Here is a 22563-nt window from a genome sequence, read left to right as displayed (position 1 = left end):
AAATGAATCAGGAGCGATTAGGATGAGTTTGTAGAAGATGAGAAGGGAGCAGTTACAAGTTGAAAACATGAGGGTGACAATCCAATGCACGTTTTAGGACCACATAGAGCATACTTAACCCTTTGCAGCAGCAGTGGCAAGCCAGGGTGCATATGTTAAACTTGATGCAAACATGTTTTCTGAACCTTGAGAATCCAATTTTTTTTTTTTAAACATTGGAGGTTTAAATAAAATAGCAGTTTATTTCCAAAGTGAATTTCAGGTACCTTACAATGTTAAAACACATATAATACAAGGTAAAAGAGTCCCAAACCCACTGCCATGGAGTCGATTCCGGCTCATAGCGACCCTATAGGACAGAGTAGAACTGCCCCATAGGGTTTCCAATGCTGTAGTCTCCACGAAGGCAGACTGCCACATCTTTCTCCTGCGGAGCGGCTGGTGGGTTCAAACCACCATCCTTTCGATTAGCAGGCGAGTGCTTAACCACTATGCCACCAGGGCTTCTTAAAGGAGTCCCTGGGTGGAGCAAACAGTTAAGCGCTCAACTAACAGCCAAAAGGTTGGCAGTTCAAACCCACCCAGAGTGCCTTGGAAGACAGGCCTGGCGATCTGCTTCTGAAAGATCCCAGCCTTGAAAACCGTATGGAGCAGTTCTACTTTGCACACATTGGGTTGCCTTAAGTAAGCCTGAACCAAAAGCAACTAACAACAACACAAGCTAAGTAAAAACAAAAGAAAGGAAGATCAAAGTCAATAAGGATGACAGCAGTTACCGCTGCACACTGGGAACGGTACTGGTGGTATTGTTTGGTTTGGTTTTTAACCATGAGGATGTGTTACTTTACAATTTAAAAAAAATGCAAGTAATTTAAAAAGAAAGTGGGGGGGGCGGAGCCAAGATGGCGGACTAGGCAGACGCTACCTCGGATCCCTCTTACAACAAAGACACGGAAAAACAAGTGAATCGATCACATACATAACAATCTACGAACCCTGAACAACAAACACAGATTTAGAGACGGAGAACGAACTAATACGGGGAAGCAGCGATTGTTTCCAGAGCCTGGAGCCAGCGTACCAGTCAGGTACGGCACAAGCACAGAGACCTGCTCCACCCCCCTGAACTAACCCCGGGAGGGGGACCAGCCGGTTCCACGGGCGGCGTGGGACGCAGCCGGTAGGAGAAGTCCCGGGGAGGCAGTGACTGATCTTGGAGCAGAAAGAGCAGCACCCGAGCCGGGGAACCGTCCCGCAGGGACTTGGACTGGACGCAGGTACGCCATAAACACGGAGAGTTGCTCCACCCCCCTGAACTAACCCCGGGAAGGGGACCAGCCGGGTCGCGCGGGCGGCGTGGGACGCAGCCGGTAGGAGAAGTCCCCGGGAGGCAGCGACTGGTAGTGGAGCGGGGAGAACAGCGTCCCAGCCGGGACACTCGGTCACGGCACAAGCACGGGGAGCTGCTCCACCCATCTGAACTAACCCCGGGAGGAGACCCAACTGGTTCTCGGGGGCAGCACGGCCACGTGGCTGGAGGGACAAGAAGTCCCCGGGAGGCAGCGACTGATCTTGGAGTCGAGAGTGCACCGTCCCAGTAGGGGAGCCTTGACGCTGGGCGTGGGGCTGGAAGCGGAGGATCTGACCGTGACTCCAGCGGGCCAGAGCCCCCGGGGGCAATCTCCACACAGCCAGCACACATAGGCGACGCGCCCGCGGGAATCTCAGATATAATAGTCATTCCAAGCAAGACAAGCAACTCTGGCTATATTCTGAGGTGCTACTCTCCTATCTCTCTGTTCCCTCCCCCACCCTCCCCAGGCGGCTTCATTAACATCTGAATAGCCTGAGCTAGAGGGAGAACTCTGATAGGGATCTGACTGCAGTTTTTTTTTAGCGGATTTTCTGGAAAAACTAGTTTCCCAGTGATGGCTCGGAGACAACAATCCATATCAAACCACTTGAAGAAGCAGACCATGACAGCTTCTCCAACCCCCCAAACAAAAGAATCAAAATCTTTCCCAAATGAAGATACAATCTTGGAATTATCAGATACAGAATATAAAAAACTAATTTACAGAATGCTTAATGATATCACAAATGAAATTAGGATATCTGCAGAAAAAGCCAAGGAACACACTGATAAAACTGTTGAAGAACTCAAAAAGATTATTCAAGAACATAGTGGAAAAATTAATAAGTTGCAAGAATCCATAGAGAGACAACATGTAGAAATCCAAAAGATTAACAATAAAATTACAGAATTAGACAACACACTAGGAAGTCAGAGGAGCAGACTCGAGCAATTAGAATGCAGACTGGGACATCTGGAGGACCAGGGAATCAACACCAACATAGCTGAAAAAAAATCAGATAAAAGAATTAAAAAAAATGAAGAAACCCTAAGAATTATGTGGGACTCTATCAAAAAAAAAAAAAAGTTTTTTTTTTTTCTATCAAGAAGGATAACCTGCGGGTGATTGGAGTCCCAGAACAGGGAGGGGGGACAGAAAACACAGAGAAAATAAAGAACTCCTGACACAAAACTTCCCTGACATCATGAAAGACGAAAGTATAGCTATCCAAGATGCTCATCGAACCCCATTTAAGATTGATACAAAAAGAAAAACACCAAGACATATTATCATCAAACTCACCAAAACCAAAGATAAACAGAAAATTTTAAAAGCAGCCAGGGAGAAAAGAAAGGTTTCCTTCAAGGGAGAATCAATAAGAATATGTTCTGACTACTCAGCAGAAACCATGCAGGCAAGAAGGGAATGGGACGACATATACAGAACACTGAAGGAGAAAAACTGCCAACCAAGGATCATATATCCAGCAAAACTCTCTCTGAAATATGAAGGAGAAATTAAGATATTTACAGACAAACACAAGTTTAGAGAATTTGCAAAAACCAAACCAAAGCTACAAGAAATACTAAAGGATATTGTTTGGTCAGAGAACCAATAATATCAGATATCAGCACAACACAAGGTCACAAAACAGATCGTCCTGATATCAACTCAAATAGGGAAATCACAAAAACAAACAAATTAAGATTAACTAAAAAAAAAATACACATAACAGGGAATTATGGAAATCAATAGGTAAAAGATCACAATAATCAAAAAGAGGGACTAAATACAGGAGGCATTGAACTGCCATATGGAGAGTGATACAAAGCGATATAGAACAATACAAGTTAGGTTTTTACTTAGAAAAATAGGGGTAAGTAATAAGGTAACCACAAAAAGGTATAACAACTCTATAACTCAAGATAAAAACCAAGAAAAACGTAACGACTCAACTAACATAAAGTCAAGCACTATGAAAATGAGGATCTCACAATTTACTAAGAAAAACGCCTCAGCACAAAAAAGTACGTGGAAAAATGAAATTGTCAACAACACACATAAAAAGGCATCAAAATGACAGCACTAAAAACTTATTTATCTATAATTACCCTGAATGTAAATGGACTAAATGCACCAATAAAGAGAGAGAGTCACAGACTGGATAAAGAAACACGATCCATCTATATGCTGCCTACAAGAGACACACCTTAGACTTAGAGACACAAACAAACTAAAACTCAAAGGATGGAAAAAAGTATATCAAGCAAACAATAAGCAAAAAAGAAGAGGAGTAGCAATATTAATTTCTGACAAAATAGACTTTAGACTTAAATCCACCACAAAGGATAAAGAAGGACACTATATAATGATAAAAGGGACAATTGATCAGGAAGACATAACCATATTAAATATTTACGCACCCAATGACAGGGCTGCAAGATACATAAATCAAATTTTAACAGAACTGAAAAGCGAGATAGATACCTCCACAATTATAGTAGGAGACTTCAACACACCACTTTCGGAGAAGGACAAGACATCCAGTAACAAGCTCAACAGAGACACGGAAGATCTAATTACAACAATCAACCAACTTGACCTCATTGACTTATACAGAACTCTCCACCCAACTGCTGCAAAATATACTTTTTTTTCTAGCGCACATGGAACATTCTCTAGAATAGACCACATATTAGGTCATAAAACAAACCTTTGCAGAGTCCAAAACATCGAAATATTACAAAGCATCTTCTCAGACCATAAGGCAATAAAACTAGAGATTAATAACAGAAAAACGAGGGAAAAGAAATCAAATACTTGGAAAATGAACAATACCCTCCTGAAAAAAGACTGGGTTATAGAAGACATCAAGGAGGGAATAAGGAAATTCATAGAAAGCAACGAGAATGAAAATACTTCCTATCAAAACCTCTGGGACACAGCAAAAGCAGTGCTCAGAGGCCAATTTATATCAATAAATGCACACATACAAAAAGAAGAAAGAGCCAAAATCAGAAAACTGTCCCTACAACTTGAACAAATAGAAAGTGAGCAACAAAAGAATTCATCAGGCACCAGAAGAAAACAAATAATAAAAATTAGAGCTGAACTAAATGAATTAGAGAACAGAAAAACAATCGAAAGAATTAACAAAAGCCAAAAGCTGGTTCTTTGAAAAAATTAACAAAATTGATAAACCATTGGCTAGACTGACTAAAGAAATACAGGAAAGGAAACAAATAACCCAAATAAGAAATGAGAAGGACCACATCACAACAGAACCAAATGAAATTAAAAGAATCATTTCAGATTATTATGAAAAATTGTACTCTAACAAATTTGAAAACCTAGAAGAAATGGATGAATTCCTGGAAAAACACTACCTACCTAAACTAACACATTCAGAAGTAGAACAACTAAATAGACCCATAACAAAAAAAGAGATTGAAACGGTAATCAAAAAACTCCCAACAAAAAAAAGCCCTGGCCCGGACAGCTTCACTGCAGTTCTACCAAACTTTCAGAGAAGAGTTAACACCACTACTACTGAAGGTATTTCAAAGCATAGAAAAAGACGGAATACTACCCAACTCATTCTATGAAGCCACCATCTCCCTGATACCAAAACCAGGTAAAGACATTACAAAAAAAGAAAATTATAGACCTATATCCCTCATGAACATTGATGCAAAAATCCTCAAAATTCTAGCCAATAGAATCCAACAACACACCAAAAAAATAATTCACCCTGATCAAGTGGGATTTATACCAGGTATGCAAGGGTGGTTTAATATCAGAAAAACCATTAATGTAATCCATCACATAAATAAAACAAAAGACAAAAACCACATGATCTTATCAATTGATGCAGAAAAGGCATTTGACAAAGTCCAACACCCATTCATGATAAAAACTCTTACCAAAATAGGAATTGAAGGAAAATTCCTCAACATAATAAAGGGCATCTATTTTTTTTTTTTTTGTGCAAAGCCAACAGCCAATATCACTCTAAATGGAGAGAACCTGAAAGCATTTCCCTTGAGAACGGGAACCAGACAAGGATGCCCTTTATCACCGCTCTTATTCAACATCGTGTTGGAAGTCTTAGCCAGGGCAATTAGGCTAGACAAAGAAATAAAAGGTATCCGGATTGGCAAGGAAGAAGTAAAGTTATCACTATTTGCAGATGACATGATTATATACACAGAAAACCCTAAGGAATCCTCCAGAAAACTACTGAAACTAATAGAAGAGTTTGGCAGAGTCTCAGGTTATAAAATAAACATACAAAAATCACTTGGATTCCTCTACATCAACAAAAAGAACACCGAAGAGGAAATAACCAAATCAATACCATTCACAGTAGCCCCCAAGAAGATAAGATACTTAGGAATAAATCTTACCAAGGATGTAAAAGACCTATACAAAGAAAACTACAAAGCTCTACTACAAGAAATTCAAAAGGACATACTTAAGTGGAAAAACATACCTTGCTCATGGATAGGAAGACTTAACATAGTAAAAATGTCTATTCTACCAAAAGCCATCTATACATTTAACGCACTTCCGATCCAAATTCCAATGTCATATTTTAAGGGGATAGAGAAACAAATCACCAATTTCATATGGAAGGGAAAGAAGCCCCGGATAAGCAAAGCACTACTGAAAAAGAAGAAGAAAGTGGGAGGCCTCACCTTACCTGACTTCAGAACCTATTATACAGCCACAGTAGTCAAAACAGTCTGGTATTGGTACAACAACAGACACATAGACCAATGGAACAGAATTGAGAACCCAGACATAGATCCATCCACGTATGAGCAGCTGATATTTGACAAAGGACCAGTGTCAATTAACTGGGGAAAAGATAGCCTTTTTAACAAATGGTGCTGGCATAACTGGATATCCATTTGCAAAAAAATGAAACAGGACCCATACCTCACACCATGCACAAAAACTAACTCCAAGTGGATCAAAGACCTAAACATAAAGACTAAAACAATAAAGATCATGGAAGAAAAAATTGGGACAACCCTAGGAGCCCTAATACAAGGTATAAACAGAATACAAAACATTACCAAAAATGATGAAGAGAAACCCGATAACTGGGAGCTCCTAAAAATCAAACACCTATGCTCATCTAAAGACTTCACCAAAAGAGTAAAAAGACCACCTACAGATTGGGAAAGAATTTTCAGCTATGACATCTCCGACCAGCGCCTGATCTCTAAAATCTACATGATTCTGTCAAAACTCAACCACAAAAAGACAAACAACCCAATCAAGAAGTGGGCAAAGGATATGAACACACATTTCTCTAAAGAAGATATTCAGGCAGCCAACAGATACATGAGAAAATGCTTTCGATCATTAGCCATTAGACAAATGCAAATTAAAACTACCATGAGATTCCATCTCACACCAGCAAGGCTGGCATTAATCCAAAAAACACAAAATAATAAATGTTGGAGAGGCTGCGGAGAGATTGGAACTCTCATACACTGCTGGTGGGAATGTAAAATGGTACAACCACTTTGGAAATCTATCTGGCGTTATCTTAAACAGTTAGAAATAGAACTACCATACAACCCAGAAATCCCACTCCTGGGAATATACCCTAGAGATACAAGAGCCTTCATACAAACAGATATATGCACACCCATGTTTATTGCAGCTCTGTTTACAATAGCAAAAAGTTGGAAGCAACCAAGGTGTCCATCAACGGATGAATGGGTAAGTAAATCGTGGTATATTCACACAATGGAATACTACACATCGATAAAGAACAGTGACGAATCTCTGAAACATTTCATAACATGGAGGAACCTGGAAGGCATTATGCTGAGTGAAATTAGTCACAGGCAAAAGGACAAATATTGTATAAGACCACTATTATAAGATCTTGAGAAACAGTAAACCTGAGAAGAACACATACTTTTGTGGTTACGAGGCGGGGAGGGAGGGAGGGTGGGAGAGGGTTTTTTATTGATTAATCAGTAGATAAGAACTGCTTTAGGTGAAGGGAAAGACAACACTCAATACATGGAAGGTCAGCTCAATTGGACTGGACCAAAAGCAAAGAAGTTTCCGGGATAAAATGAATGCTTCAAAGGTCAGGGGAGCAAGTGCGGGGGTCTGGGGAACATGGTTTGCGGGGACTTCTAAGTCAATTGGCAAAATAATTCTATTATGAAATCATTCTGCATCCCACTTTGAAATGTGGCGTCTGGGGTCTTAAATGCTAACAAGCGGCCATTTAAGATGCAGCAATTGGTCTCAACACACCTGGAGCAAAGGAAAATGAAGAACACCAAGGCCACACGACAACTAAGAGCCCAAGAGACAGAAAGGGCCACATGAACCAGAGATCTACATCATCCTGAGACCAGAAGAACTAGTTGGTGCCCGGCCACAATCGATGACTGCCCTGACAGGGAGCACAGCAGAGGACCCCTGAGGGAGCAGGAGATCAGTGGGATACAGACCCCAAATTCTCATAAAAAGACCAAACTTAATGGTCTGACTGAGACTGGAGGAATCCCGGCGGCCATGCTCCCCAGACCTTCAGTTGACACAGGACAGGAACCATCCCCGAAGACAACTCATCAGAAATGAAAGGGACTGGTCAGCGGGGGGGAGAGAGACGCTGATGAAGAGTGAGCTAATTATATCAGGTGGACACTTGAGACTGTGTTGGCAACTCTTGTCTGGAGGGGGGATGGGAGGATAGAGAGAGAGGGAAGCTGGCAAAACTGTCAAGAAAGGAGAGACTGAAAGGGCTGACTCAAGAGGGGGAGAGTAAGTGGGAGTAGGGAGTGAGATGTATGTAAACCTATATGTGACAGACTGATTGGATTTGTAAACGTTCACTTGAAGCTTAATAAAAGTTATTAGAAAAATAAAAGAAAGTGGGCGAAAGACAACACCCAATACATGGAAGGTCAGCTCAATTGGACTGGATCAAAAGCAAAGAAGATTCCGGGATAAAATGAATGCTTCAAAGGTCAGCGGAGCAAGGGCGGGGGTCTGGGGAACATGGTTTGAGGGGACTTCTACGTCAATTGGCAAAATAATTCTATTATGAAAACAGTCTGCATCCCACTTTGAAATGTGGCGTCTGGGGTCTTAAATGCTAACAAGCGGCCATCTAAGATGCATCAATTGGTCTCAACCCACCTGGAGCAAAGGAAAATGAAGAACACCAAGGTCACACGACAACTAAGAGCCCAAGAGACAGAAAGGGCCGCATGAACCAGAGACCTACATCATCCTGAGACCAGAAGAACTAGTTGGTGCCCGGCCACAATCGATGACTGCCCTGACAGGGAGCACAACAGAGAACCCCTGAGGGAGCAGGAGATCAGTGGGATACAGACCCCAAATTCTCATAAAAAGACCATACTTAATGGTCTGACTGAGACTAGAGGAGTCCCGGCGGCCATGCTCCCCAGACCTTCAGTTGACACAGGACAGGAACCATCCCCGAAGACAACTCATCAGACATGAAAGGGACTGGTCAGCGAGTGGGAGAGAGACGCTGATGAAGAGTGAGCTAATTATATCAGGTGGACACTTGAGATTGTGTTGGCAACTCTTGTCTGGAGGGGGGATGGGAGGACACAGAGAGAGGGAAGCTGGCAAAATTGTCATGAAAGGAGAGACTGAAAGGGTTGACTCAAGAGGGGGAGAGCAAGTGGGAGTACGGAGTAAGATGTATGTAAACTTATATGTGACAGACTGATTGGATTTGTAAACGTTCACTTGAAGCTTAATAAAAGTTAATAAAAAAAAAAAAGAAAGAAAGTGGGCAATCGATGTACAAAGCACCTGGCTTGAGTCATTTGCTTCAGACGAGGAACACGTTTGGCTCTAAGTCCTCTGGCAAACAAGGCAAAAAGGAAGTTGTGTAATTCCAATTGCCCAATAAAAAGTGGTACCCAAGTCCGTGTGGATTTTGTTTGATGCATTTATGAATGATGAATGAATGAGGAATACTGAGCAACAGAATGGGCAATACTTTTATAAACTATGATTTTGTTAAAGACACAGAAGCACGTTATTTCAGTTTGAAATTCTGAACTGTAATTTCGGCTTGTGATGCACTGTGAAATAAAAGCCAAAGAGAAAACACACTTAGTAAAATTACCCATGTTGTTGTTGTGTGCTGTCAAGTTGATTCCCACTCCTAGTGATCCTACATGACAAAGTAGACTGGGCTGCAATCTTTATGGGAGCAGACTGCAAGGTCTTTTCTCCCCCCGAGCCACTAATGGGTTCAAATTGCTGACCTTTCATTTAGCAGCAAGCACTTAACCACTGTGCCACCAGGGCTCCTTACATTAGCTATGTGTGGGCTTATATCATAGCATTTTCAGTTAGGACTCTAAAAGATGAAGTAACAAGAGTTTTCTTTTCTATTGATCAGAAGTGCAAGTGGGAGAGACTTGCAGAACATGGGAGCCCTACAGGTCATCTCATCCGACTGCCTATCCAATAAAAGAGATTCCTTATACATTCTCTAAAGCCCTGGTGGCACAGTGGTTAAGAGCTACGGCTGCTAATCAAAAAGGTCAGCAGTTCGAATCCACCAGTCGCTCCCTGGAAACCCTATGGGACAGTTCTACTCTGCACTACAGGGTCGCTATAAGTCAGAATCGACTCGACGGCAACAGGTTTGGTTTGGTTTTATACATTCTCTAAAGTTCTTTCCAGGTCGAGCGATTAATGAGTCAGGGTCTTTCCTAGGTCTTCTCTACCAGGCTAAACACTTCTAATTCCCTCAACTCTTCCTTCCTTCATCATGATTTTGACTTGCTTTCCTCTAAAGCCATTCCACTTTGTCTCTTTTCCTGCTGAAATATTGTTTAGCTAATAGCTAGAAAAGTCCCTTGCAGATGATGAAAACTAAGCCGAGAGATGCAGAAGGCCTTGTCTAGAGTTTGGTGGTGGGCAACTCCCAGACCAGGGCTCTTAAATCTCAGAAATATTTGATGAGGTCTAAGTCACAATCAAGCTGTATTTTAAGAAAGAAAGAAAAGAAGAGAACAAGGCTAACCTTCTACTTAATCTACGTCTAGAAAATACCATTCTTCCATTACTTAATTATTTACTGAGCCTACTTTGTGTTAGATATTACGGGAGATACAAAAGTGAACTAAGTCTCTGCTTTTGTAGACCTTGCTATCTGACAGAGGTGTGCTGCGGCCAAGAGTGGCAAAAGCAGGACAAACCAAAGTCTAAAAGTATTCAGAGTACAGATCACATCTGGTCTCAGGAAGTTACAACCTAGACTTTTGAGTTCAATTAAGGTTCAGGATTTTCAAAAGGTAGCGATGAGGAGGGACCCTTCCAGCTAGAAAGAACAGTGTATGCAAAGGCTTGGAGGCAAGAGGAACAGGGCAGGTTCAGGGATCGGGAGAGTGTCCACCTGTGGCTGGGGCAGCAAAGGGCACTCAGGAGAGTGGCAGGTCGGGGCCTGGCTGTAGACAGCCTGGCCTGTCCAGTTAAGGTCTGGCATTTATTTAGTAGGCCCTGTGAGACCAACTTAATTGCCTCATCTTTTTTTTTATCATAAGAGTTATCACAACTTTCAGGTGGAAATTAACCCTGTGAAACAGAACAGGCCTGAGTGTTAAGGTCAAACAGCCTTTCAAATGACATACATTTCATGCAATCAAAAACCAGTATGTAGAGCTTCTTGGATCTGGTGGACACTTGAGACTATGTTGGCATCTCCTATCTGGAGGGGAGATGAGAGGACAGAGGGGGTCAGAAGCTGGTGAAATGGACATGAAAAGAGAGAGTGGAGGGAGGGAGTGGAGTGTCTCATTAGGGGGAGAGCAATTGGGAGTATATAGCAAAGTGTATATAAGTTTTTGTGTGAGAGACTGACTTGATTTGTAAACTTTCACTTAAAGCACAATGAAAAAATTTTTAAAAAACCAATATGTAAATAAATAAAAAATTCTGACTACCTATCTATGATATTTAAGAAGCATGCAAAAATATGGCCACCTAGCAATGGCAGTCTCTCTTAGGAACCGCCTGAAATCCGAATGAAGTGACAGGGTTTGGCCCCCTTGTTACAAATGCCTCAGGTTAGACCTGGTAGGAGGATGAAGGAGCACCTTTCTCCACTACACTTACTTATCATTTCCCCTGCTCCCCTTTTTATCCTTAGGACAGACACTAGAGACAGCCAAGGCAGATACTGCCCCTTTTGAATCAGAGTGAACCCCTGTCCCAGGACCAAAATCCTATAGCATGCAAAGCCCAGATGACATAGCACCCAACCACTTCAACCTCTGATTTAAAAAGAGAGCGGGCAGAGCAAAAAGAAAGCAAAACGCATTTGTCTCTAGATGCCTAATGAAATACCATAATTAATCAGTCTTCCACCCTGATGGTCCTACCCCAAATGTATTACATATATTTTACATTATATTTCTATTATGTATATATTTTATTATACATTATAGTGTATGTTATATATATATATATATATATTTTTATATACACACACATATATCAGCTTGTCTGACAATATAGTACTGGGAGACTAAAAGCCTCAGAAATCCCTTTACACTTTCAAGGTCTTGATAATAAGAATTTCATGTCATGAGAGAAAAAAGCTTATGGAATAATACCATCCTCAGCCTAAAACCACAATGATAGGTATACATGAAAGAGGATGATTTCTCCACCCTGAATATGCTCCTCCTTGGTTATGGCCATGCTCCTCCATGAAGCAAGGGTGATCCAGACCCTGGGTTTTCCTGCAACTTCTCAAACATGGTGGCCAGGCCAGTAAAAGGCTGAATTATTTTAAGAGCAAGGTAAAGAGGGTGGCCCAGGGAAAATTTGACATATGAAAACAAAGTGAAAGTAGACACAAAGAAACCTTCCAGAGCTGCTCCAAATCACACAGACACACATTTCCTAGGGTCTGCAGATTGAGGGTTCCCAAGCTAACCTCCAGCACTGCGGTTGGAAATGCCATTGCCTGTCTTCCTGAGGATAAAGTGTTTCCAGGGGTCTTGTTTAACTGCTGACCTTTAAAACATCACCCAGAGCTGCATAAGGGGAAACCCTGGCAGTGTGGTGCTTAAGAGCTATGGCTGCTAACCAAAAGGTCAGCAGTTCAAATCCAGCAGCCGCTCCCTGAAAACCCTATGGGGGCAGTTCTACTCTGTCCTACAGGGTCGCTACGAGTCGGAATCGACTCGATGGCAACAGGGTTGGTTTTTTGGTTTTAAAAGATGCATGTGCCCACCCACAGGGACAGTGCCCATGCTTCTGAGGTCTTTGCCCCATTCTCCTTTCAGCTAGGACCTCTCTGCCTGATGGGAAGGCAGGGAATATAATCAACTCAAAGCAAACAGATTACTAGGTAAAAGTCTGGGGTAACTCAGATCCTAAACTGGAGGCTTGGGTTTGAAAACCCCAGAGAAATCATAAGCACCTGGCATAGCCACTGTGGTGTCTTTAGCGAACCAAGCCCAAAACCCACTGCCACTGTGTCGATTCTGCCTCATAGCAACCCTATAGGACAGAGTAGAACTGCCCCATAGGGTTTCCAAGGCTGTAATCTTTATGGAAGCAGACTGCCACCTCTCTCTCCCGTGGAGCAGCTGGTAGGTTCAAACTACTGACCTTTCAGTTAGCAACCGAGCACTTAACCACTGTGCCACCAGGGCTTCTTTGCATCCATTGAACTAATCCAATGTTTTCCCTGACTTTCTGCCTGTGGCTCAAGCCATGCGTCTAGCCTGGAATGCTCTGTCTCTCCCATCATCCCTCTCAGCAAATCCTGAAGCCCAGCCCAAGTCCCTCTCTTCTCTGTGACATCTCTCACCCCAAATTTCCTTCTTCTAAATTCATGTATTTGGCAGTGACTTTTTTTTTAATTTTCTATTTATTGCTATGTAACCCTTGTGCAGTTTTTTTTTTTTTAAACCTTTCATATTCTATTGCTACAGTGGAAGCCCCGTGAGGACTGAAACCATGTTTTCTGTTCTGTGTGGGCTTATGAGTGTTTGTGAGTGATGGATGAGTTCAGACTATCAGAGAGGGGCCACAGAATGGCCTCCCAGGATACCAGTTACTATCTGTCAGAGTGTTCTCCCGCTTTATTTCTCTTCCACAACAGTTGGGGTCTAAGATTACTTTTTTCCTTTGGCCCATATGTATTGGATAAAATGCACGTATTATTGGAAAATGGAGTGGCCCATTCTTACCTGGTCCATATAATGCATGCACAGAAAGCTATAAAGCAGCAATCATTCATCAGTCCCTGACCTTAATGAGCTGAAATTTCCAGCAGCTTCTGAAGAGCAGCCTATAAGCCCAAGCCTGAGTACTCAGGTGAACTCCGGATAGGTCATCACAAGAGGATGGAGTGGTGCTGGAAGCACTTCCGGCCTCCCTGGAGCACCCTGAAGAGGGGCACATGGAGAGCAGGTAAGGACACTGTTCTCCTTAGTCTACCTCAAAGTTTCAGGGCTTAGAGGACAATTATGAAGTTAGAGAGGCATTCGAGGACCGATCAACCCACAAAGTGTGAATATTTAGAGTTCACGGCACCTGCAGATTACTTGATCAGATGGGGGAATTATAAGTACAGGTTCAGAAGTGGTGTTTGGGGTCTATGATCTAGGAACAGACGGCTTCAGGAGAAGTCATAGGAACACTTACATAAACTGTTGTTTTTTTAAATGCTTACTATCCAAAACCAAACCCAAACCCAGTGCCATCGGGTCGATTCCAACTCATAGCGACCCAATAGGACAGAGTAGAACTGCCCCACAGAGTTTCCAAGGAGCACCTGGCGGACTCGAACTGCCGACCCTTCGGTTAACAGCCGTCGCACTTAACCACTACGCCACCAGGGTTTCCTATGGTTACTATCATCACCCCTAAATTCTGTCAGGTAAATGAAGCCTGTCAATATTGCCTCCTTGACATCTTAATCCACTACTAAAACTCATTAATGAACAAAGTCACGCTCCCCCAAGCACCATCCTGCGCTAAGAACATAGTAGCTACACAATTAATGTCTGCTTGTTGACAAGAAGGGACATTCTCTGATGACCAAGCCAATATTCCTGACATTGTTTCACGAGTCAAGACTACAGATGCCCCAACATAATTTCCTTCCTGGAGTGGGAAAAAAGACTGGGATGGCACATGGCCAGCAGGAGACCAGGACTCCCAAATGCCTCAATGCTGCCCTGTGGCTGCAAAGAATGAGCCAGGCTGGCCTGAACAGACTTCGAAAAGCTATCTCTACAACTATCGAGTCTCTTGGCAACCGCTGGAAGACAGGTCTTTCATTCATTCGATAAATAAATATAGGGTTAGGAGGTTCCTGGAACTCTAACCTACCCTGTATTACATCAGAATGACCTGAGTTAAACAAGAGAGGCGTATTTATGTGGACTTTTCCGTTGTGCAAGGCAAATTCACCAGCAGAGCAAAGGCCCCAGGCCGGCAGAAAGAGCAGGTCTGCTCACTCTGCCTGTACCATTTAAGAGATGATTCTAGTATGATGAAGGGTAGGGAAGGCCTTTCCATTCAGTCACTGGTGACTTTAAAACCAAGTTTCATTTTCCAAACACTGTTATCTTTCCTTCTTCCTCCTGCTCTCTGCTCCACAAATCCTGTCTCCCCTATGGTTGGTGTAGCTGCAGCTGCCTAGGTTTTCACCTGCTATAGCCTCAGTGCAACTGTAAGAGGGTGTTATTTACTTCAAAACAGTTTTGCAAACCTCTGCACACCAGAGGAGGATAGACACCCAGGGAAAGGGAAGGGAGGAGAAACATGTTGGAAGGGGGACCAACAGCAAAAAGAATAAGCGGTAACACCAAAGCTGAAACGGGTTCCTCCACTTTGACCGCCTGCTGTTCACTAGCTTCTGAGAACGCGGCAAGCTGCCAGAGGGCAGGAACCACATCTACTGCTTCCTTGACTCTACCCTCCAACCAGGCCCAAATTCTTAGCCCTGTGCTTTACTGCCTTCCACGTAACCCGCTGCCTTCGAGTTGATTCTGACTCATAATGACCCTATAGGACAGAGAAGAACTGTCCCATAGAGTTTCCAAGGAGTGGTTGGTGGATTTGAACTGCCTACCTTTTGGTTAGCAACTGAAAGCTTAACCACTGCACCATTAAAGTAAGTCTATGTTCAGTTGTTCAAGTGATACATAAATAAGTGTCTATTGTAATGCTCAAGCAGTCATTCTTGAGCATTATAACGGATTGCTTGTTAAAATCATGTATTTCCCAACCTACCCGTTGCTGTCGAGTTGATTCTGACTCATAGCGACCCTACAGGACAGAACAGAGCTGCCCCATAGGGTTTCCAGGGCTGTAATCTTTAGGAATGCAGACTCCCACACCTTTCTCCCACAGAGCAGCTGGTGCGTTTGAACCACCAATCTTTTTGGTTAGAGGCTGAGCACTTTAACCACTGCACCACCAGTGTTCCTTTCTGAGACCTAGTGGATCCAAATCGCTAGACGGGGAGACTAGGGATATGCATTTTTACTAGCACTCCAGTTGATTCCTATCAAGCAAGTCTGGGAAACGCTGAAGTGATCAAGCTTTATAGTCAGAACAACCAGATTCAAATTCCAGTTTCGGAGTTTCTTAGCTGTGTAACCGGACTCTCAGTTTGCTCACCTGAAAATGGGAATAATAATGTCTACTTTGCAGCATTATTAAAAGGAGTTTAAAAGCTATTTAAAGAGAATAATAACAAAGGTCCTGATGTAAGTAGGCTGTTATGGATTGAATTGTGTCACCCAAAAATGTGTTGTAAACTGTAACCCTATACCTGTGGTTATAATCCCATTTGGGAATGGATTTTCTTTGTTACATCAATGAGACAAGTATTAGTGTAGGGTGTGTCTTAAATCTATCTATTCTGAGACATAAAAGGGATTAAACAAGCAAGTGAGCAAGCAGAGATGGGAGGAGGTAGATGCCATGTGCCACATGAAGATCGCCAAGGAGCCAAGGAACAGAAGCTGAAGAGACAAGGAACGTCCCCCAGAGCTTCCCCTAGAGCTGGCGTCCTGAATTCAGACTTCCAGCCCCACTAAGTGCAAGAAAATAAATTCCTGTTTGTTAAAGCCATCCACTTGTGGTATTTCTGTTATAGCAGCACTCATAACTAAGACACAGGTGTTCCCCAAATGTTTGTTCCCCTTTATCCTGAAGACTCTGGGGAACTACTGAAAGTTTCTGAGCAGGGTAATAACCTGTCCAGATTGTTGCTTCAGTTTTAACCCTTCCTGCAACACCCAGGCAAATTGTTTTCCAGACTCTTCTGTAACACCTCCAGTGACAAAAGATTAAATTTACTATGTCCAGAAGCAGTCCATTCCATTTCCAGACAGCTTTAATCAATAGCTGTTTCCTCCTTACATTGAGCTGAAATCTGCCTTGGGTGACAGAACAAACCTAATCCCTTTTCCACATGACAGGGTGATGCAATTAACTGAGTGTAAGGTGGCGGAGGGGACTCCATTTTGAACATGTGGCTTGTTTGAGGCATTGGGAGGGCAGCTTTATGCACACGTCCAGCAAGGAGTTGATATGCCAGTCTGGAGTTCAGTAAAAAGATCCAAACCAAACCAAACCCAGTGCCATCGAGTCGATTCCGGCTCACGGCGACCCTATAGGGCAGAGTAGAACTGCCCATAGAGTTTCCAAGGAGTGCCTGGCGGATGTGAACTGCCGACCCTTTGGTTAGCAGCCATAGCACTTAACCACTACGCCACCAGGGTTTCCGTAAAAAGATCAGAGATGTCATTTATAGGACAGTGTCTAAAGCTGTGAAAATCAATGACATTGCCATTTAGGAGAAGAGCTAATGAAAGATAGAGAGGAATGGTCAGTGAGGTAGGAAGAAAGCCTTTAAAGAAAGTAGGTAATTTGTGGAAACAAATGTGGTGAGGAGGTCAGACCAGAGTCAGAGAACCAGTGAACCAGTCAATGAATTTGAAAACTAAGAGGTCGTCGCCGATTACTGACAGAGAGTTGGACTTCTCCTCCTCTGGGCTACTGAAGGAGAGGCGACTTGAAAAAGTAGCAGCAGCAAGTATTGACAACTCCAACATTTCCCAACCTGTGTGTTAGTTCCTGAAGCTGTTAAGACAGACTTCTCCAAATTAAGGTCTCATGCTCCTATCTTTTGGGGAAACATTGCCGAGTATAATCCCTGGTGATTACAGAAATCCTACCGTAAAGAAACCTATTTTCCCCCGTTTAATCCTTCCTGCATTTGTGCAGCTTACTGAACGACAGAGCTGATTTGTCACACAATGCCTATTAACATGCTGAGGAGCTAGTGTTTCCTGGTACAGAATCTGGCAAATACAGTGAGCAGAAGAGAGACAATAGTTTAAGGGATTATTGGCACCAAGGAAATGTTTTTCTTTTCAAGAATGGAAGAAATTTATCTATGTTTACATGCTGAAGAAAGGCAACCAGTGTAGAGTGAAAGGCCAAAAACAGGAGTGAAAGGGAAGAGAGCAAGCCAGGCTCCTGTAAAGGGATTAGCTTAGCAGAGGACCTCAGCACACTGCTTTAGCCATAAAACATTATCTCCCTTGATTTAGTCGAGTGATCATAAACCTTATCTATTCTAGTTTAGAACAGTTTTATATTCTAGTTCTATTTATATAATATATACATATATAAATTATATATAATGATTTATATTTATTTTCTCCAGAGGATATAGACATTAACTAGACAACGTTAAGGGCAGATTATTGAGAAACTGTTTTAATTCTCCTAGAATCCAGATTTCTGTGTCCATGGAGTTGCAGTAACCCACTCAGGTTACTTGACCTTAGGTGTCCTTTTGAACCATGGGCCTTTAAGGAACTGGTTTGTCTGGAGTCACCTTCAGGTCAAACAACAGCCTAGTAAGCAGCTTAGAGGAGACCCTTCTGCCTTAGGCATTGGGCTTTTTTTTTTTTTTTGAGAATTATCTCTGTGCAGGCAATTTTAAAAAGCAGCAACTCCAGGGTCTAACTGAAAGCTGTGTTTCAGGATGTATGGCATGTCCCGAATGACTCTGTTTTTGCAACTGACTGACTCTGAAGCCCTCCGAGGGCTCTGAGAAGTCAACATGGAAGGAATTTACAATGCCCCTCAGGAGACTACCCCGCCTGGACTCCACCTATATAGCCTGCTTTCTCTGTCCCCTCTTCGGAGTGCCTTCTCTATACTTTCAGTTGATGCTGCCTGATTTGAATCATATCTACTCACAATAAATATATTCTATGACACTAATTTTTGGTGTTTCTCTGTGCACTTAGGTTTTTAACATTATATAGGCTGATTCACTAGAAACAGAGTCATGGTCTCCATCCTACCCGCCAACATTAGGCCTGGGCCAGGAGCTCAATGCTCCACTTCCCCTGCTCAGGCAGGGAGAACTCTAGCACAGGATAGGCAGAGAGGGGAAATCTAAAAATAAAGCTCTCTGAAGAAACTGTCTTGCCTAAAGAGCAGCTTCCCACGCACACTGGAGTGCCACATCTGCGGGGGCTGGAAGCACGGGAACGGAACAATCCTGACCAAATCACATAAGAATCACCCATTCTCAAGGGAAGACAGCACAGTTTTGAGTCCCCCCATTAGCGCCCCAGTGTCTAGGCTACAGACCTGGGGCGCGGGCTTAGTGACAGAAGGCAGGATTTTGTTTTCCGGGAGACTTGAAAAATCACCAGTGGCTAGTCCAGCCTTCCCACAATTCTCTTCCCTTCACAGCAGGAGGTGAGTGCAGCAAATGTGAGGAAAGCTGCTCTCAACACACAAGGAGGTGAGCTGAGGGTTTATTTTAGAAGAGAACATGAAGGGTTCTAGCGGACGTCAGGCTCATAGATGGGCTTCCTTGGCTCCCTGCCATAGGATCGGGGACTACCAACTGAGGAAAAAGGAAATCAAACATTGTAAAGAGAACCTCAATTACCATTTACATTGCTTCACCGTCATCTCACTCAGGGCGGAGCAGCTGTCTTGTTGCCAGGCAACTAGCAAATGTAACCTCACCTCCCCCAGCGTGTTTCCGAGGCCACTAGATAAAGCCTGCCAAAGTTCAGTTCAAGAGTTCCATGCAACTCCACACTTAAGCACACGGGGCCACTTCTGGCTCAGAGGAGTAAGCCCATCACCTTTGTCTAGGAATCTTAACCTTGGAGATACAATGCACTTGTACAACATTGTTGGAATTCTGCCAAGAAGCCAAGGCAAGAAGAGGGAAAAAAACAAAAAAACAAACCTGTTGTCAGTGAGTCGATTCTGACTCATAGCGACCCTACAGGACCCAGTAGAACTGTCCGCCCCACAGGGTTTCCAAGGCTGTACATCTTTAGGGAAGCAGACTGCCACATCTTTCTGCTACGGAGTGGCTGGTGGGTTCAAACCACCGACCTTTCGGTTAGCAGCCGAGCACTTAACTACTGAGCCACCAGGGCTCCAGGAAGGAAGAGGGAAACTATCCCTAATTCTACAAGGAGTCCATAGTGTTCATGTAGCAGTTCACCTCCCCAGGAGGTCTGTACTTTGACCTGACAAAGTATTACAGAGGCTCAACCTTGGCCAGTATCTCAGAACATGCTTTCAGCAGCAACAGGAAATATACTTGATGTTATATATCTGTTCTAGTCCCATGATTCATAGATACAGCAGACCAAGGCAGGAGGGGAGGGGAGGGATGAAAAGACAATTAAAAAAAGACCAGAATGTAGCAACCTGTCCGTTCTTTGGTCTCTTAAAAAGTTTTGTCACCCTGTATCAGAACATGGCGATAATTGATATGCTCAGACACAAACCCTGATGTCTATTATGCATATGTGAAGTGCAGGGGGGTGCCAAGCTGTCCCTCAAATCACAGATTGCAAGCAAAGTACTTTGAACATTCGAGTGCTAGCTGAATGCTGACTAGCAACAACCACCCAACGATACAATTAGAGCAAACTGAAATTTTCCCGTACTGAGTCATTCATGAGCAAAAGGGATGAAGCCAGCTCACAAAAGGGAGGAGACACTGACCATAAAATACACAACCTAAGCACACAGTGAGAAGTGTTTTTTCAGTACTGGGAGTACACACTCCCTACCCCACTAGTTAAACAAGAAGGGCTGGGTTGGCGCAGAGTTCCTCTCTTCCAGCACAGAGTCTGGTGCTCCGAAGCTCGGCTTACCTGACATACAAGGACCTCTTCTCGCTTGTTCGGAGGGACCCAGACCCAGAGCTCATGCTGCTGTTCATCATTTGTTCTCGCAAGTCATGTATCTTTGATTCAAAGCGACTGTACTCTGTCAGGTAGACAAGGGAAAGAAGACGAAAAGAATGAACACAGCCTGCGTGCGAGCAGCCAAATATCCGGGGACACTCAGGTTCAAAGCAGACAGAGCCAGCCCAGTCAATCTTTGCTTTGATAAGCAGAATCCCTCCTCCAAGCCCGAAAAGACAGGCTTCCCTCCACACCCAGACTAACAGAAGGAAATAATGCACCTGAAAAAGGAGTAACATTTGGGAATGTCAAATGGAAAAAGCTTTTATCTGCCTTGAAATCTCACTGATCCTTAAAAAACAACAATTAGAAAGAGGTTCCAGTTTGACCTTTATAAATCTTTAGAGCAGGCACTAAAGCCCAAGGAGAGCAGATGGGAAAGGCAACTTTCCAAAAAAGCGGATTTCAGAGAACAGATGGCCCTGAGATGCGGAGTAGAAGGGTTGGAAAGAACCTGTGGCCACTATTTCATTCCTTGGTTAGGAAAAAAAATTTCTTCCTGGATTACCTTTTTTAAAAGGGGGAGACTGGAACCCAGTACAAAGGTACAAACAAAAAATCTGATGACCATGTTGTTGTTGTTAGGTGCCGTCGAGTCGGTTCCGACTCATTGCGACCCTATGCACGACAGAACGAAACACTGCCCGGTCCTGAGCCATCCCTACAATCATTGTTATGTTTGAGCTCATTGTTGCAGCCACTGTATCAATCCACCTCGTTGAGGGTCTTCCTCTTTTCCGATGACCCTGTACTCTGCCAAGCATGACGTCCTTCTCCAGGGACTCATCACTCCTGACAACATGTCCAAAGTATGTAAGACGCAGTCTCGCCATCCTTGCTTCTAAGGAGCATTCTGGTTGTGCTTCTTCCAAGACAGATTTGTTCGTTCTTTTGGCAGTCCATAAGAGGAGAAAAAGCTCTCCTGAATCTATTTCCCTTTTAGCAACAGTGCCTTTGCCCTCATTAACAATTAAACATTGAAACACAAATTCTCTGAAACCTAGAAGTTGGCTGATACTTCTCTCCTCCAAAATCACGTAGTCAGTGGCATCATAAGTCCACGCTCAGCCTTGTATTTCTTGAGACCATCACAACAGCCTGAAACAACCTTGTCATTCTAGAAAGGATCAGTTTACACCAATTTAAGAAAACCTGATACGGGAAAGTTAATTATAATCATACGATTATTATAAAAGTCTCTTTATAGGGCTGCTTTGCTCTGACATTCTCCTAGTGCGTTTAAAATCTTACACTCACATTTAACATGCACACAATTACACACCATTTTTTAGGATTATAATTGCTACCTAAAATGGAACACATCTATGGCACAGGCTGTGGAAATGGAAGAAACAAGCATACTTAATTATGAAAAGCTGATTTTAAAGGAAGTCAAAATTCATCCTAGGGGTTGAAAGTTAGGGAAACTGCTTTAAAAAAAAAAAAGGCATTTCCAGGAGAAAATAGCACAAAAGCACTTTCATACGCCACAAAGGGCTGGCAAGAAGCGTTCTGATCTAGTCTATGTGACTCTCCAGGCAGAAAACAAAACACCTGTTCCAACACCTGACCCTTCCCCTGCCCTCAGCAAAGCAACCTGACCTTCGCTGGGTATAAAGGTAAATGCTAAAAAGCCTAAAGAGGAGAGAGAGATGGAGTTCCAAACCCACACAAAAATCCTCCTCTCAACGAGTTTCCTTTCGTTCACTGTCATCAATGAAGCCAACTGGTTAAATTCGTGAGCTCTTTCATTCATCACGCACTGCTGTTATGGTGATTTGTCCTCATTACCTACTCCCATCCTTTAAATTCTGGAGGAAGTAGTTAACTCACTGACTCACCCATTAAATGTTGGGGGTGGGTGGGTGGGGAGAGGCAACAGCTGGACAATG

The 22563-nt window shown here is 43.1% G+C and overlaps 1 protein-coding gene across 3 annotated transcripts in view; it reads right to left on the bottom strand.

The window, feature by feature from the left end:
- Window positions 1–22563, bottom strand: part of DLG3 (discs large MAGUK scaffold protein 3) — a 63407-nt gene that overhangs the window by 14904 nt on the left and 25940 nt on the right. For all 3 annotated transcript variants that reach the window (XM_064278514.1, XM_064278515.1, XM_010592727.2), the window contains one exon: window positions 20579–20693. In XM_064278514.1, the coding sequence (XP_064134584.1) occupies window positions 20579–20693 (115 nt within the window). The remainder of the gene's footprint in view (window positions 1–20578; window positions 20694–22563) is intronic.

The sequence above is a fragment of the Loxodonta africana genome, chromosome X (genome assembly GCF_030014295.1).
Source record: "Loxodonta africana isolate mLoxAfr1 chromosome X, mLoxAfr1.hap2, whole genome shotgun sequence".
Lineage (NCBI taxonomy): Eukaryota > Metazoa > Chordata > Mammalia > Proboscidea > Elephantidae > Loxodonta > Loxodonta africana.
Note: the sequence above shows the minus strand (reverse complement) of the source record. Positions and strands in the feature narration are given on the sequence as shown.